Source organism: Nannospalax galili, unplaced genomic scaffold, assembly GCF_000622305.1.
Source record: "Nannospalax galili isolate Female #2095 unplaced genomic scaffold, S.galili_v1.0 scaffold666, whole genome shotgun sequence".
NCBI classification, from domain to species: Eukaryota; Metazoa; Chordata; class Mammalia; order Rodentia; family Spalacidae; genus Nannospalax; species Nannospalax galili.
In genome coordinates, this window is record NW_008356473.1 from 785,298 (window position 1) to 802,476 (window position 17,179).

The 17,179-nt window shown below is 43.0% G+C and overlaps 1 protein-coding gene across 1 annotated transcript in view; it reads right to left on the reverse strand.

The window, feature by feature from the left end:
- Positions 1-17,179, reverse strand: part of LOC103751248 (A-kinase anchor protein 2) — a 389,311-nt gene that overhangs the window by 296,085 nt on the left and 76,047 nt on the right. The window contains 2 exon segments of the mRNA XM_029556941.1: positions 4,321-4,451; positions 13,960-14,040. Coding sequence (XP_029412801.1) covers positions 4,321-4,451; positions 13,960-14,040 — 212 coding nt within the window.

The following is a 17,179-nucleotide window of genomic DNA, read 5'->3' on the forward strand; positions in this document are numbered from 1 at the left end:
AGTGCACTCCCTTTTCTTTTACTAAATGACTCAAATTTGCCTTCATCTCTCCTTGTATGAGTAGTCTACGTTTTTACTCCTATTCTCTATTCTTCCTTAAGCCATTTTGTTTTGTCTTAAAACAGAGTCTCTTGAAACCCAGGCTGGCCTCAAACTCTGTAGGTAGCCAAGAATCCTTCTGCCTCTACCTCCTCCCAGATACTAGAATTTCAAGACTGCCCCCACTACTCCTGTCTTACAGAACCCTGTGTCCCTTTTAGGAGAACCTAAGCTATTGCTAGGGAGTGACTCAGACCAGTGAGCTGTTAGCTAAAGATCTACAGAGCAACATTTTGTTGCACAGACGGTTTCTTTTCAAATTCCTTTATTTAGTGGTTCTGTGGCATCCTATCTGTACATCATTTCTGGGCTTCCTGTTCTACAAAGAGCAGGATCCGCGATCTCACTCATCTCTTTATTTTCTGCACCACTGCGTTGTTTTAGGTTTTCTCTCTCATCGCAATCAGCTTTTCTGCAGTTTCCCTCAGGCTGGTAAGTTTTCCTCAGTCCTCACAGTTTTCAATTCAGTGATCAAGACTGTGGAAAGCTGAATTATTAGTCCTCCCTCGATTCTTTACCCTACTCTGATCTGAGTTTCTTCCACTCTGTGTCTCCTCCCCTTCCTGGCTGCTGGTATGCTTTGGCTAACTGGCTTAAGTGCAGTCTGAGTGTAGACCTTGTTTCTGCTCATCTCTCTGCTTCCTCTGCTATTGCCATGGAAAGATAATTAAGGACAGGCTGTCAGTGCAAAGAAAATAAAAGCCGATACAGCCAACCTACAGCTTAGAGCCACTCAGCTGAGCTCAGCCAAAGCCCATGGAGTCCTGTGGCCAATCTGTAGATTTTGTCACACTGCAGGGGCTTATTTATGTGTACCAGGAGCCCAGCAGCTTTTCCAATGGCACTCTGTGAGAGAGGACTCAAGTATGCCAATCACAGGGAAGTGCCTCAGGCGACTGAATGTTCCTCAAAGGGTGAGCAGGACAGCCCTTTTCTTCCCTTGGGACTGGAGACTACAGATGCTAAATCCTATACAGGATGGACATGCCTAATCGGAAAACCTCAAACTGGAACTGTTCCAACATCTGAAGCTCTGTGAGCACTGACAATGGGCATCTCCACATCTGCCCTCTGAAGGTTCAATGTCCAAACTTTGTTTCAAGCACAAAATTACTTAAAACGTTGTACAAAATTCCCTGTAGGCTCTGTGTCTAAGATATATATGAAACATAAATGAATTTTGTACTTAAACTCAATTCTATCCCTAAGATATTTCATATAGAGGAAAATGTTCCAAAATTTTAAAAAAATTAAAAATACCAAATCCAAAACATTTCTGGTCCCAAGCATTTGCATAAGGGTGACTCAGTCTACAGGCGAGAAAATGCAAGATTGGGGCAGGGGTAGAAACCAAATTTCAGAGTAAGAAGGAAATCCTCCTTCAGGAGGTTGGAGGAGAAGGTGCCTGCAGCAGCCCTGCTCACACAAAGCAGCCCTAGGAATGCAGCTCATCCCAACTCGCACCCAGGACCCACACTTAGCAAGACCACAATTGAAGTAGGGAAGCATCCCCTGACTCAGCCTAGACCCCCATCCCTACAATCTACTATGATTTGTTTTCTTCTGGCTTGGCTATCATTTTTTAAAATTATTTTTATTTTATATGTATGAGTGTTATGCCTGCATGTATCTAAGTGTACCCATGTTGTGCAGTGCCCACAGAGTCAGAAGAGGGCGTTGGATCCCCTGGACTGGAGTTAATGATGATTGTTAGCCACCATGTGGGTGCTGGTGCTGGAACCAAACCTGAGTCTTCTGCAACAACAGCTTAACTGCTGAGCCATCTCTCCAACCCCAAGGCTATCTAGCTCTTCAAGAGGTTTCCTGCACACCTATGTATGAACTCTTTATTCTCTTGACTCAGAGATGGAAAAGACTTGCCTGATTTTCTGAGGATAATCATGTGTACTTGAACACTAAAGCAGCCCCTAACTCTTACAGCTTGCTTCAATGGTTGGCCTTAACACACCTGAGCTTCCATTTAAGATGATCCTCCAGGTTCACCCCTCAGCCTGCCTGGGACTTACCAACTGCTGGACCATAGAAACAACTAGCTCTGCTCAGGTCCGTAGGGAAAACAGAAAAGGCCCAGGACTCATTCCTTCTGTCTAGAAAAATATACCCTGTGGTGGTGCATGCCTGTAGTCCCAGCACTTGGGAGGGAGAGGCAGGTGGATCTCTGTGAGTTCAAGGCCAGCCTGGTCTACATAGTGAGTTCCAGGACAGCTGGGGCTACAGGGAGACCCTGCTTCAAAAAGACAAAAAAACCCCCGTTTCAAAAAAAAAAAAAAAAAAAAAAAAAAAAAAAAAAAATTTACACCCTGTCATGTGTCTGGTATGAACGGCTAGTAAGTAACAGTTTAGCCTTTTACCCCCTGTGTTCTATAAAATGTGTATATGCACACAAGTACCACACACACATATGTACGTGTGCAAACACACATATTTACAAACATCTTCCATACCTTTTCTTGATCATTTCCCACACAAGCAAAGTTTAGGAGAGGCAAGTCCCTGGGTACTCCTTTGAGGGATTGTCTTGATCAAGTTATTTGAAGTGGGAAAACCCAACCCTAAATATGTATGAGTGTGTGTGTGGGGGTCCCTTCTGGTGGCAGCCCAGATGAAAGGACACAGAAGAAGGAAACTTTGCTTTTTGCCTGCTTGTCTTCACTCTTGCTGGCAAGTTCATCTATCCTGATGCTGCCTCGCTGCATTGCTTCACTGGTAGCACAACCAGATTCTTCAGGCTTCCAGTGTAGACTGAAGACCAGCAGCTCTCCCAGAATCCTCCAGGTGACAGCTGCTTGGGACTGCTGAGACATCCAGCCTGGTGGACTGAGCAGCTCCTGGATTCTCAGTCTCTCCATTATAAATCAGCCATCGTTGGATTACCCAAACTATATCACATATACCTAATAAATCCCCTTTTGATATATACACACTGTCCATTCTGATCCCCCAGCGAACCCTAATGTGCTGGATAGCTTTAGTGTCAACTTGACACACCTGGGTTGAGGGAGCCTCGATTGGGGGATTGCCTCCATTGAATTGGCCTGTGGGGCATCTTCTTGATTAATGAGTGATGTGGGAGGGCCCAACCCACCACCCACAGTGGTGGGCAGGTGGGCTTATGTTGCATAAAAAAGAAGGCTGAGCAGGGGCCAGGGCAGCAAGCCAGTAAACAGCATTCTTCTATGGCCTGTGCTCCAGCTCCTGCTTTCAGGTTCCTGCCCTGAGTTCCTCTTACCTTGGGCTTCCTGATGAACTGTGACCCGGATCATATGAGCTAAATGAACCCTTTCCTCCCTAAGTTGGTATTGTGTTTTGTCACAGCAACGGAGAAAAAAAGTAGAACACCTGACTAATTCAGTTAGTTTGTTTGAGACAGGATTTCAATATGTAGCCTAGTCTGGCCTTGAATTGGAGATGCTCTTGTTTCAGCCTCCTGAGTGCTAGGATTAGAGGTCCACCACACCTAATGACCCTGTGCATTTCACAAGTCTGTAACCTCAGGAGATGAAGGGCAGAAGAGAAATTTCAGGCAGAATTTGGTGGAATGGGTTAGATGATGAGATTGGTTCTAAGGTAGGTACACCCACCCTCAGCTCCTGGGACCTGGACATAGTTACCAAGTAGAAACCTCCATGTTTGCTCCTGAATGAGTCTGGAAAGTCAACTAGCCGCAGGCAGGTCACTTACCTCCCAAAAATATACAGTCAGAACCTGCTTGAGAGCCATAGGAAAGCAAAGCACCTCCGTGCAGGGCAAGGCTGATGTACAAAGTAAATGTGCAGAGCCCAGGCATGGAGGAAGAGCCCAGGCATGCAGTCTACAGTGGCCCCTCCCCAGCTCTTCCCTACATACTCTTTATTTCAGTTCAGGGAGTCTTGGTTACAGTTCTCACATTTCAGTTGGTCACGTGTGGCAAATCTGCGAAAAGATCGTGGCCCAAACAGCCAACAGCTGGACCCACTCAGGAAAAAGGCTAGAACTCAAACGGTGGGATCTGAGGAAGGGGCAAGCTGCTTCTAATACCTCATTGCCCCGTAAAGACATATCTGTATTATAGACCAATACAAAATTAATACTGTGAGGTATAACGCTGGTTCACACGGAAGTGTTCAGAAGGTGATTCTAACGCACTGGGAAAAGGGCGAAGCGTGGAGCAGCGCCCCCTACAGGAGAGCGGTGGTTACTGCGGGACTGGAAATGGCCTACCTCTGAATGTTATCTTCAAGCTGTTTGACTCTGAACTCATCCTCCTCAGACTGCCGCCGCCTGGCTTCCTCCTCCTCCGCCGTTCCCGCCGGTATGCCCTGCAGCAGCCATTTCTCCCGAAGCACTTTGGACTATGGGATAGAGGGAAGACAACAGATAAGATGGCATCTCGCAGCCCACACCTTTCTCCGCACCTGCATGGCCTCTGTTTCCATTCCTCTACTGTCCTGACCACTGCCTTCACCTCCTCCCTGACTTGGCTCCCTACTTCCTCCTGGCCCAGCAACCCGGGGGGTTCGTAGACTGGTTTGTTTCTTCATCTTTTGTTTTGAAATTCAGTTGCCTATTTATTGAGACCCTACCACCTACCCAGCAGTATTCTGACTGCCGAAACAAAACAAATTTCTGCCTTATGCAACAGCTATTTTAGTAAAGAGACCACAAAGACATATTTTATATACACAAGCAAGATATATATGTGTGTTTCCCATATATGTCTATGTACACACACATATACATGCGTGCGCGCACACACACACACACACACAACACACATATGTATCTCTTTTCCCTGGTTCTGTGAACATGGGGAGTAGAGACAGGGATAAGAAAGGTCCTGCTGTATGGGTTCAAAAGGCCTCACTAATAAGGCGACCTTCGATGGTGGTCTCTATGCTTTCTATTGTTTAAAAAAATAATTGCCGGACGTGGTGGCGCACGCCTTTAATCCCAGCACTCAGGAGGCAGAGGCAGGCGGCCAGCCTGGTCTACATAGTGAGTTCCAGGATAGCCTGAGGCTACAGGGAGCCCTTGTCTCAAAAAGACCAAAAAAAAAAAAAAAAAAAAAAATCAACAGAAAAGTAGAGAGAATTATACAATAAATGCCCATGAAAACAAATCTAGATTTAGTAATCATAAATGTTTTCCTGTATTTTCATACATTTAAAAAAATTTTATGTGTATGAGTGTATTGCTTGTACATAGGCAGGTGCACCCATGTCATGCAATGTCTGTGGAGATCAGAAGATGGTGTTGGTTCCCCCCCGGAACTGGAGTTATAGATGGTTGCTAGCCGCCATGTGGATGCTGGAAATTGAACCCGGGGCCTCTGCAAGAGCAGTCAGTGCTCTTAACCACTGAGCCATTTCTCCAGCCCCTCACCTAAACATTTTAAAGTAAATGTCAAACACTATGGCATTTCATCCATCAACATTTGAATATCAATGTCCAAAAAGGATAAGGACATTTTCCTATGCAACTACAGCCCCATTGAAGTTTTCTAAGATCACCTAATATGCAGTCTATATTAAAATGTCCTCGTTTAGAAGATTAATTAGCATCAAGCCTCATCTTTAAAACCTTTTTAAAAAATATTTTATTTATTATTTTTATTTTATGCATATGGGTGTATTGCCTGCATGTAGGTAAGTGCATCTGTGTCATGCAATGCCCGTAGATGTCAGAAGAGGCTGTGGGATCCCCTGGGACTGGAGTTAGTACAGTTGTTAGCTGCCATGTGGGTGCTGGGATTCAAACCCAGGTCTTCTGCAAGAACAACCAGTGTTCTTAACCACTGAGCCATCTCTCTAGCCCCCTTTAGAACGTTTTAAAACCATTTTATTTTTATTTTGTATGAGTATTGTCCCTGCATGTAAGTATACCATGTGTGCTCAGTGACTATGGAGTCCAGAAGAGGGCATCAGATCCCTTGAAATTGGAATTAGCTGGTTGTTAACTCATGTGGTAGCTGGGATGCTGGGAACTGAACCCAGGGCTTCTGTAAATGCAGCTGAGCAGCCAGTGCCCTTAACCACTAAGACATGGTTCCTACCTGCCTTACTTTTTTTTGGACAGACCCTCCCTATAGCCCTAGCTGACCTGGGACTCACTACATAGACCATGCTGGCCTCAGTCTCACAGAGATCTACCTGTCTCTGCCTCCCAAGTGATGGGATTAAAGGCATGCACCATTACACCTGGCCTGCCCCATCTTTAAAACCTTTGAGTGACTCAGACATTCTCAGCAATGGTCTCTAATGCTGACATGGTATTTTCCATCTGTGACAGTGTACTACATTGTGGAGTAAAATCAAACATCTTCATTTCAGTTCAGTGATTGGGAAGAAATTATTATGCCTTGGGAAGTGAGATGAAAACAATGTAAGATGAAGGCATGTTTAAGCTTCCTAAAGTGAAGAGCAGGAGACTAGGCAAGCCAGGAGTTCCCACTTTGTGGCCCCCACATGGCAGATGGTTGTCTACCTGATGTCTATGAAGATTGGCCTTGTTCATCATGGCTGAGGACCAGAGGGAACTCACAAGTGGGTCAGTGGTCATAGGAATGAAACTATTGTGAAGACTTGGGGCACAGGACCAATTCTTTCTAGTAACAGAGGGTAACAGAAGGAAAATAGGAATAATGGCTAATGACTAATAATGATTGGATTGAGAGATGCCTAGGAGATTAGTAAATAATTTCATTATAAATCATTGTAGAGCTCTGATTACTATTACATTGCTTAAGAAGAACTAACAGCACTCTGCAATTTTCTAAGACCAAGATATGAATTTGCTCACATATAAGCGATTACTAACTGTGCAGCTAAAGTGACTGTAGACAGGCTGTACCTCAGAATAAGATTACCCAAGAATCACTTTAGGAGGCTGAGGATATAGGCCAATGGCAAACAATGTGCTTAATATGTATGAGACTCTGTGCTCTATCACTAGTGCCCAAAATCACCCAAATAAGATTTAGAAACTCATGGGGCTGGAGAGATGGCTCAGTGGTTAAGAGCACTGGCTGCTCTTGCAGAGGACCCAGGTTTGATTCCCAGCACCCACATGGCAGCTAACAACCATCCATAGCTCCAGTTCCAGGGAAATCCAATGCCCTCTTCTGATCTCTGTGGGCATTGCATGACACGAGTGCACTTACATACATGCAGACAATACACTCATAGACATTAAGTAAAAACAATAAATTAAATATTTTCTAAAAGATTTATAAACTTATCAGACACACTGCCCTTCTCTTTCATATAGATAGCTATTCTTCAGGATCTCCAGCAACAGGTTCCACATTGGTGTCACCCAACCCTGATCCCTGCGTCCCTCACAGTCAGGTGTTATTATCATGTGTCCATCCACGAGGTTAACATACAAGGTTGTAGTTGATCATAAGAAGTAACTGTTGAAGGAATGAATTACTGAAAATCAATGCAGACACATTGCACTTTAGCAAATACTGAATATTAGCCTAACAAAGGCTAAGAAAGATCTTCAAGATCATCTGTCCAAATCTTCATCTAAAGCCAGAGTAACTACACTCTTAAGAAGTGTCTATCTGAATAGACCTCAGAGGATGGACTTGCACTGAAAAATGGCTGGGGACATTGATGACACAGTGAATCTTAACAGGGATGACAGAGTACATGGATGCCAGTGGAGGGGGCTATGGAAGGGTGCCGGGGGGATGGGGGTATAAAGATGATTGTTTGAGATGTTCTGTATGAAATACACAAAAAATTCAATAAAAACAAAAGAAAAGAAAAAGAAGTGTCTAGGGTAGGTGGGCAGGGCAGACTGGCAAAGTAGGAAATGGATCAGGATAAGCAAGAAACCTCTAATATGTTTCTGCCAGGTATCTGTCATGTTTATAAAGTCCTCATTAACAATCTTTTCACTTTATAATTCTGGCATTAATGTTGGACTTAGATAAGACTTCCTTACCCTCAGATCACAAAAACACTTATCTGTGACTTATCCTTGTGGTTTCATGATTTTACCTTTACCCCAAATCATCCACTCATCTGTAATCTGGCTAAAGTAAACATCGGCTACACTCATGAGTGATGGAATCTGGTTAACTTCAACTTTCTAACAGAAAATGGGTTAGACTCAGGGGGCGGCAATAACTGTATCTGCATTTTCTTTTCTTTTCTTTGGTCGTGTGTGTATGTGTGTGTGTGTGTGTGTGTGTGTGTGTGTGTGTGTGCATGTGCATGTGGAGGCACCAGGTTAATGTTGGGAATCATCCTTATTACTCTTTCCACAGTAATTGTTGAGGCAGGGTTTCTCAATCAAACCCAGAGCTGGTCAATATGGCTAGTCTTGATAGCCAGCTTACTCTGGGGATCCATTTGAAGCTGGAATTACAGACAGGTCACCATATCCACCCATCATCTATGTGGGTTTCTGGGGATCCAAATTTAGGTCTTTCTGCGTGCACAGCAAGCACTTTAATCACGGAGCCATCTCCCCAGGCCTGTATCTGTATTTTCAGTGACTCATTCATGTCCTTTCCTTCTTTCCCTTCCCTAATCCTCCAGTCCTTTCCTTTCCTCCTCTTTGATGCCTAAGAAGACCTTGGTTTGGTGCTGAGGTTTTGTTACATAATGCAGTTCAAACAGAGGGACATCAACCCAAGACTTTTGATAGAAAAAAAATGGAATTTTACCCTTCACTCAAACTCTGATTATAGGGCCAGGGGAGATGTGACAGAAATCGGGATAAGAGGTAAAGTTCCTTCCTGTGGCCTACTGCTGTCTATCTGAGAAATATTTAGGGCTTATTTTATGCATATATATGTATAAAATATATCTATGAGTACATTAAATTGGGTAGGGGGAAATGGGGGGAAGTGCGGATAGGGATAGGGGAGGGGATCTAAATACCACCAGACTATATTGTATGAAAATCACAAAAATTCAATAAAAAGCTGATTCATGGCATCTAATAGCCCAATGTTTCTGTAAAATACCTCACACATTTTACATCTTTCTTCACATTTATATTTGTTTTCCAATTAGAATGGTGAAAGACAAAAACAATGTAATGGCAACCTTTTATATATAGTAATAACCAAGAAAATTCAGAAATTAGTGCCGTTTCAAAATAGAGACACCGTAGTTTCCTTGCAGCAAGGCTTCCAACACCTTAGATCTATTCAGCAATGACCTTGATGGGTTGGCAGTAAATATTTTGCAAGGTCACAATTTAGTCTTTGATATTTTTCTTCATTCATCTGTCTCTAAAGGAAAGGCTGTGATCTTTAAAATATAATGACAACTTTTATAGCTTGGGTTAGGGGAAAACTCTAGTCAGGATTCCCTGCTCATAAGAAATTTTGAGTCTGAATAGTATCAAAGATGTGATATTAGCATCTTGGTTCTGACAAAGCCAACTCTTGGACAAAACTTTATAAATGTGGAAATCCCAGAAGACTGCATGTTGCAATGTACACAGATCATGTGCTGTGCCCAGAGACTTTGAACAGACCAATAAAATAGACAGATCTCTGTCATTCAACCAAGGGCCAAAAGAGGAATATTAAAGTCAGTCTGTGCTGCTGTAATATACTAGCTGATTTATTTTTTTTTAATTCATATGATCACAAGTCATAGTATATCAATAATAAAGATGAATAATTGTTTTCATAGAATTAAAAAAGAGCCAAAACAATTTTTCAAAAAGAGACGAATAATGGGTCTCTCCTCATGAAATATTACAATATAGTAAAGAGCTATAGGGATTAGATGAGAATGGTACTGGCCCAGGAGTGGGCAGAAGATTAACGGAATATAAAGAATCACAAAGAGTGGACTTGAGTATAAGGGTAAAATATGTATGTGATAAAGATGACATTTAAATCAATGAGGGAAAGGAAGAATTAATAAATCACGTCGAGACAGTGTCTCACTTTGAGTAAAAATGGAAAGCTTTATTTCCCACCTCATACTTTATTGGAAAATAAATTCTTGATGAATTAAAAGTACTGAAGTATAAGAAACCTTAAGGGCAGACATTGAGAAGACAATATTCCTGGGAATGATTTTTAAATAAAAAACCATAAAGTATGTCAGATGGAATTTCATAAGAATTAAAAATGTTGGCATGAGAATTTAAAAGAGGCCGCATTAAAAAAAATCAAAACAAGGGATTTATTTGGATACAAATGTCAACATATTTCCATTTTACCAGCAGGCTGATGAAGCCTGTAAACAGGGTTACACATCTCAGTCCACAGAGACATGCTGGGGGCCTGGGGAAAGAAGCATGCACTCTGTGTGAATTAGATTGGGACTGCAGGAATTCAGTTGATATGTTTTTCTTGCTGCATTCTTGTTCTTTTAAATGTAGCTTTTGCAATGATCATACCATCCTTCCTTTTCAAACAAGACAAAAAAAAAACTATAACTATCAAAATTGCTTACTGGTCCTATCTGGACCAGTTTCTTGGGAAATCTTACATCAAAAATATTAATGGAGAGCCAGGCGTGGTGGCACATGCCTTTAATCCCAGCACTCTGGAGGCAGAGGCAGGCAGATCTCTGTGAGTTCAAGGCCAGCCTGGTCTACACAGTGAGTTCCAGGACAGCTGGGGTTACAGGGAGACCCCATCTCAAAAATATATATATATATAAATGAATGGCTAAATAAAGATGAGCATCTTCTAAAACTGAAGCATATTAAGGTTTCCTATCACTGGGGTGTGGCAGGTAGGATCTTAACATTTCATACTTCTGTCTTTCATTGCTTTAAAGAATTTGCTCACAGACTCCACATCAATGATCTTCTCTTTTGTGGAGTTACTATAAACTCCCTAAATATTGCAATGAGCAAGAATATTAAGCAAATGCACAAGTGCCAAAACCATTACCTTGCATTCTATTTATTTGCTTTGACAAGAGACCAGTGACTCTGTCTAAATAATTCATAGCTCATTGCTTGGCAGTAAGTATCCACAGGCTATTTGATATGTGAAATACAGATACGAGAATTGCACAAAGAACATTAGAGCACTAAACAGGAAATCTAACTTTAATGCTTTTCATTTGTCTTTGCACCATGAATATTTATTTTCTTCAAGAGCTTCTGGGATTTTGTAAATTAGTGAAATAAGTGTCAACTACTGACATATTTTCTAATATTTTCGACTTTAAGACACCTACAGTGATCACGTTGACATGTCTCCAATGGTCTAAATTTTCTTCAACCAATGAAAATATACTGAAAGCAAGAGAGACAGTGATGGTGGCAATTGGCACATGTCATTACAAATTACTCAGAAGGAACTATCTCATTCAAAGAGAAAAATGTCCTGGGAAGAGCCTTGGAAACAGACAGACCTGGGGTTCAAGTTGCTCCCTCACTCACAGTCCCTGTGCCCTTGAGCAAATTACTTGCCATCATGAGTTTGTTTCCAGACTGTGAGAAGGGGAGAGTAATACCTATCTTGTGCTGATGATTGAGAATTTATATGTAAAGTACCAGACACATGCCGGGTACTCAGAAACAAATGGTGAGTATTACCAAGTGTGCACAGGAGGCTGTGAAGCCTGCTGTGATGCAGGACAACGCTGGCAGTGCCCCTCAGGGAAGCTCACACAGGACACAGACAGCCTCAAGGCAATTTACCTCCACCACCATGGAAACTGACTGATTGGGGAGAGACTATTCAGTTCAGTCACAGCCAGTTAATCTAAAGTGAAACTTACTCCTTTTTGATGACGAGGTGATCTTAGGCTTCAGCCAAACACTCTCTTCCTTATATGGAAACCAGATAACTACTTTAGGGAAGCTGGGCTGAGAACAAAGAGCCTTAGAAGCTTCACCTGGGTCACACCGAGGCCCATTGAGGTGACTCTCCCTTTGCCTTACCACTGATGCCACCATAGAAACTGGGTACCCCTGCAGGTGGTACCCTATGCACACTGCCACCTTTGGAGCCTTGGGCCTTTCTTTTATAGTTTTCAAGGCTGATAATCTCTGTCCATGCAAGCCTTGCTCAGAGAGAGGAAAACAATGCATTGGTCTCCACTTATTAAACTACGATGACCTTCAGCCCTGCCCTCCTCCAGTTCCAGCAAGATTACCTTGATAGAAGTGTTACATGTTCCCTTAGATAGAGCTAGCTGATTCTTATGTTTCCATGTCCTTGAAGGAGCATCATTATTTCTTCACATAAAATGAAGTCAATTTTACTATTGTGTCTACTAATTGGATGGATGGATGGATGGATGGATGGATGGATGGATGGATGGATGGTTGGACAGATGAGATGTGAACAGAATATTGTAACACTAGGCTGGATATCAGCAATGAATAATTCTTTAGAATCTATCTGGAACCCAGAATGATGACACAGGAGACAAAAGGAACTTGGTTTCTGACATCTGTTCACTCTCTGACTTTGTATTCAAATAATACAAAAAGCAGAACACTGTACAGAGGTCAGGGAGGACAGAGGCTGTCTGACCAAAGCATCCTCTCTTATTAAAAAGTTATCTTTTTAACCAATAACTCACTGAGTTCTCAGTATATGTCTCTCTCTTAGAAGTGGTGAGTTGCCTGTGCTCTGGGCCAGAGACTCTGCCCTGTCTGGACTAGCCTTAAGCAATTCGCTCAGTCCTGTTCGTGTTTGTAATCACCCCTCTGTAAGAAGATCCCAATTTTGGCCCGTGTTCCCTTTGGGAATGCTGTCAAAAGACGGTGACAGCATGTGGATAGAGCAGGCCCTGAAGGCCTGAAGATGGATTGACAGGATGGACAAAGAATGCTGCCTTTCTTTCTCTTGCACACATTCCCCTGGTTAAAGTTCATGGTGAACTGATAAGCAGGCTAAGCAGATGTGGGTCATGCCACTGTTTGAAATCACAAGCTAGCTTGCTCAGAATTCTCACTCTGAGGATTCATTTTGCACAACCTAGTTTTCTAGAGAACAGGAAATATAAGCATAAAGGTTCACTTTGTTTCAAGGAGTCCCAACAATCCATATCCCAGCATCACCCAAGAGTCAGCAGCCCCTTCCCAGCGGCCCTCAGAGCAAAGCAATTCTGCACACACAAGGTCATGGCAACTTAAGGCAGGCAGTAGATTTCCCTTTAAAAAGCCCAGGAATCATCAAAGATGAGCAGCAACTCCTGGCTGGTCCTTGAACATGGCCATATTATTATCTGACCATGCAGAATGCAACACTCTGCCACCAGTGGAGTCCCCGAGACAGTGACAGAACTGTCTCCTGGGTTGCAATCAATTACAGTGTTTAAGTGCCTTATGTTTGAAAGAAAAAATGCAACAGCCCTCTTTCTCCCCCTTTTTCTTTTTGATAAGGTACAACAGACACTGAACCAAGTCAAATCATTTGAAAGCCATCTTTGACCAACTGCTCATTTTAACAGAACATTTCCAACATTGCAAAGTCAAAATAAAACAGATGAACAATCTGAAATACAGTGTTATTCTTTTATCAGATCCCACTGTCTTATCTCCCTTTCTGCCATATCAGAAAAGATATTCTTTTCCATTTTCAAAAAGTACATTCTGTGAAGTGTTGCTTTGGAGTCTGAACAAACACACAGGGAAACAGCACCGGACCATGTGGGGTGTTCGCATCCAGCTTCTATATATAACCACCACGTTGTCAGGCACAGTGTAATCTCATGCCTGCAGAATGCTATGAGGATGCCTGAATCTGAGAGAAATTACACAGAAAGCCAAGAAATGCTTTCTCGATGGCATGTAAAGGGCGGGTTCAGTCAGCACGGTGCTTCCGCAGCAGGGCAGGCTCTGCCCAGCTCTGGGATGTGTGATCTGCATGGCTAATATGGGCACAGGTTGGTGAGATCAGCTTCTTACCTTGGAATGCTGGAGCAGCAGTACCTGCTCCTCCAACTGTCGTCGCTTGCCTTCTATTTCTGTCTGCCTCTTTCTTTTTTCCTTGAAAATGAAGAGAGAGAAAGAGAGGCTGTCAGAGCAGGTGGGTGTTGGCTCCAGGAATCTGAAGGCAGGGAGTGGGAGCAGAAGCGGCACACATCTGTGCAGACACTTTGAGAGAGGCTGGGCACACGCGCAGCGTCACCTGCCCCACCATCGCTGGGTGGATTGCAAGCAGCAGCATTTTCTGAACATGTCTGCAGTGGGCTCAAGGAGTGGCTCAACTCAGCCAGGCTGCAACAATTTAATCCAGGAGAAAAAAGCCACACACACACACACACACACACACACACACACACGGCTCACTGTGTTGTGCAGTATTAATTTGGAGACAAAGAATAAAAATGTCTCAATCCGAAGGACAGAGGTTGCTACAAACTGCAGCTAAGACAGAATGAACAGAGTGGGGGAATTGTACTGTTGTATTCCTTTCATCTATGCATGCAGAATATGATATGATTTAAAATTTGGTAGGACACATCATTCAGTTGTATACACCAAACAATGCCAATAAGAGGGGTGGTCCTTGCTTAAAGAAGCCCGGGGGGAGGGATGGGAAAGCATTTCATGTGGGTGGGGCTTGCTGAGTTTATGATAAATAAGACATGGGATCTGCCTAGGTTCAACAGCAGCCCTGCCCCTTGCCACCTGTGTGCCCTTTAGTAAGTTTTTACCTCCCTGGGTCTCAGTCACTTCCTGAACAGAGACTAAAAATTCCCCAAGCCACATGGCTGGAATGTGTCTTATAAGTGAGATGACACAGACAAAAGGCCTAGAACAAAGCTTGGCATACAGCAAGCACTCAATCATTGCTGACTGTTATTATTCTTATTGTCACACACTTATTTGTGTAGGTAATGCCTAGAGCCTCATCTGAAAGGGATGGATTTCCACCATAACCTCTCTGTTAAAGCACACACTTCATATTTTTCTTCTCCAGTGCAGACAATAAACATCATAGGAATTTGATTCATAAGAACAGAAAGGCCTGCCCTTACCACCATATTCTCCCCAGTGTTGTTGCTGAAGTGTGCAGGGGCATTTTATTGAGACATGCTCAGTACTGGATCATTTTCCTTTACTCACAGACATAAGGAGAAACTTGTTAGGCAAGACGTAACAGTATTTTACAATACAACAGCCAAGTCCCTAGGGGCCACGGTGATGCAGAAGTCTGGCTGCCACGCTCAGTATTAATGGAAGCTTTGATTGTATGCAGTGCCACAGTTCCAAGGGATGTGATTGTACTACTGCTATTCAAATCAATGCAACAATCTTTTTGTTGTTGTTATAATCAAGATTTTTTTTCCTGTGCAATACATAGACTTTAAGAAATATTACCTCATATTCTTGAGCCCCTAGAATGTAATATCTAAGTAGGGACAAAATCTCCCTGCCAAAGTCAGAATCTCTCTGCTGTGAATATTTTAAGAACTAGTCACCAAAGGACATCAATCAGTGGTGCATTACTGATGCTATAGAACCCAAGAGCGTGTCTAAGAACATAGCATATAGCACTTACGTGGGGAAAATGTGGGACCCAGTGGGGAAAGCCCACCTTTCAGTATCCCAGAAGCACTTTGTGTTAAGACAAGGACCTCCATCCAGGTCCTGGGAATTCTCAAAAGTAAGTTTATTAGATCTTATTATTCATTCCCACTGACCATCAACATATACAGGTTTCCTTCATTTAAATCCAGAACCAGATATAGTATGTTTTGCATACAAGATGCCAATGACTCAATGCTCATGTTCTAACTATATGCCTTGTCCTTTCCAAACCTTTCCCAGGCTTTCCCACCCCCGTGCCTTCATTCTTATGGAAAATTCTCACTTCAGAGTTGCCCATCATGTCAACGAACCATTCCCCGAACAGAATTATTACTCATTGAGCTTACAATCAAGAATTAACCATCACAATATGCCATCCGCCTCTGTTCAGAATCAGGTGTGAGTCAAATCACAAGCTTGATGAGGCACCGTGAAGGAACACACTTTGGGTTCTTGACACCTGCTCACGTGAACCACTGAGGTCTCAGTTGTTTCTCTGTTAACTAGCCTTCTTATCCACATTTCTTCTTCCCTTAACTAAGAGCAAACCAGTAACTCTTGGGACATTTAGTCCCATCAACCTCACAACTCTGGAGCTCTATTACTCCTCTCAGCTCCAGATTCCCACACTGAGCATCTTGTGGTAACTGTGGCATGCCAACTCCAGCGTTCCATCACACTCAACACGTGCAGTTGGCACCTCAGCCATCCTCCTTGTCCTCCTCTCACACCTGGTCCTTCTGTAGCCACCTCAGCAAGCAACATTATTCCCACCAGAAATCTGAATTATCTTAGACATCTTCTTAAAAGACGAGAGTCCTATTGATCCTGCTTTCAGTTGTTTATATATTTTCCATAATGCCATCCTAAGATTCCCTTCTTGTCTCCCAACTTGCACATGTAGACTTTATGTTAGCACCTTTAGCATACCACAGAAGTGCTATACTGCTGCTTCATCTGGATTACTGTAATGGTTTCCTTACTGGTCCCCATGCCTCCAAGTCTCCTTCTTTACTGTTCCCAGATGATACTTTCTCTTTTTCCTTTTTCTTTTTGCAACAGGGTCTCACTGTATAGCCTAGGCTGGCCTTGAAATCACAATCCTCCTGCCTCAGCCTCCCTAGTATGGGGATTATAGGCATGTGCCTCCACAGCAGGCCAGAGTGATGGTCTATTATGAAAATCTGGCTGCCTCTAGCCCTTGCCTAAAACCCAGACTGTATCCACTGCTTATAGTGTAAAAATAAAGCTCATTAGAGTCTCCTCTCTGTCTCAGACCTTCACCTCAAGGAGTGATCCTCAAGCCATTGTCTTCAACCCACAACCACCTGCAGCTTCCCAACCTACTAGGTTGGCACCTGTCTCTCTGGTTTTACACCTACGGCTTCTTCCAACAACAATGGAGGTCTCGTTGCTCCATTGGACAAAGGATGATTCATCTTTGAAAACACAGCTTGACTAACCCTACTACCTTATGTTTTTGCAAGACTGATTGATCCAAGGGGTGGTAAAGTGACCCAAGTAGGATCCATAAGAGATACTTCTAGGGTCAGACATGTGAACATTAGGAAAATAGAACTCTTCTCCTCTC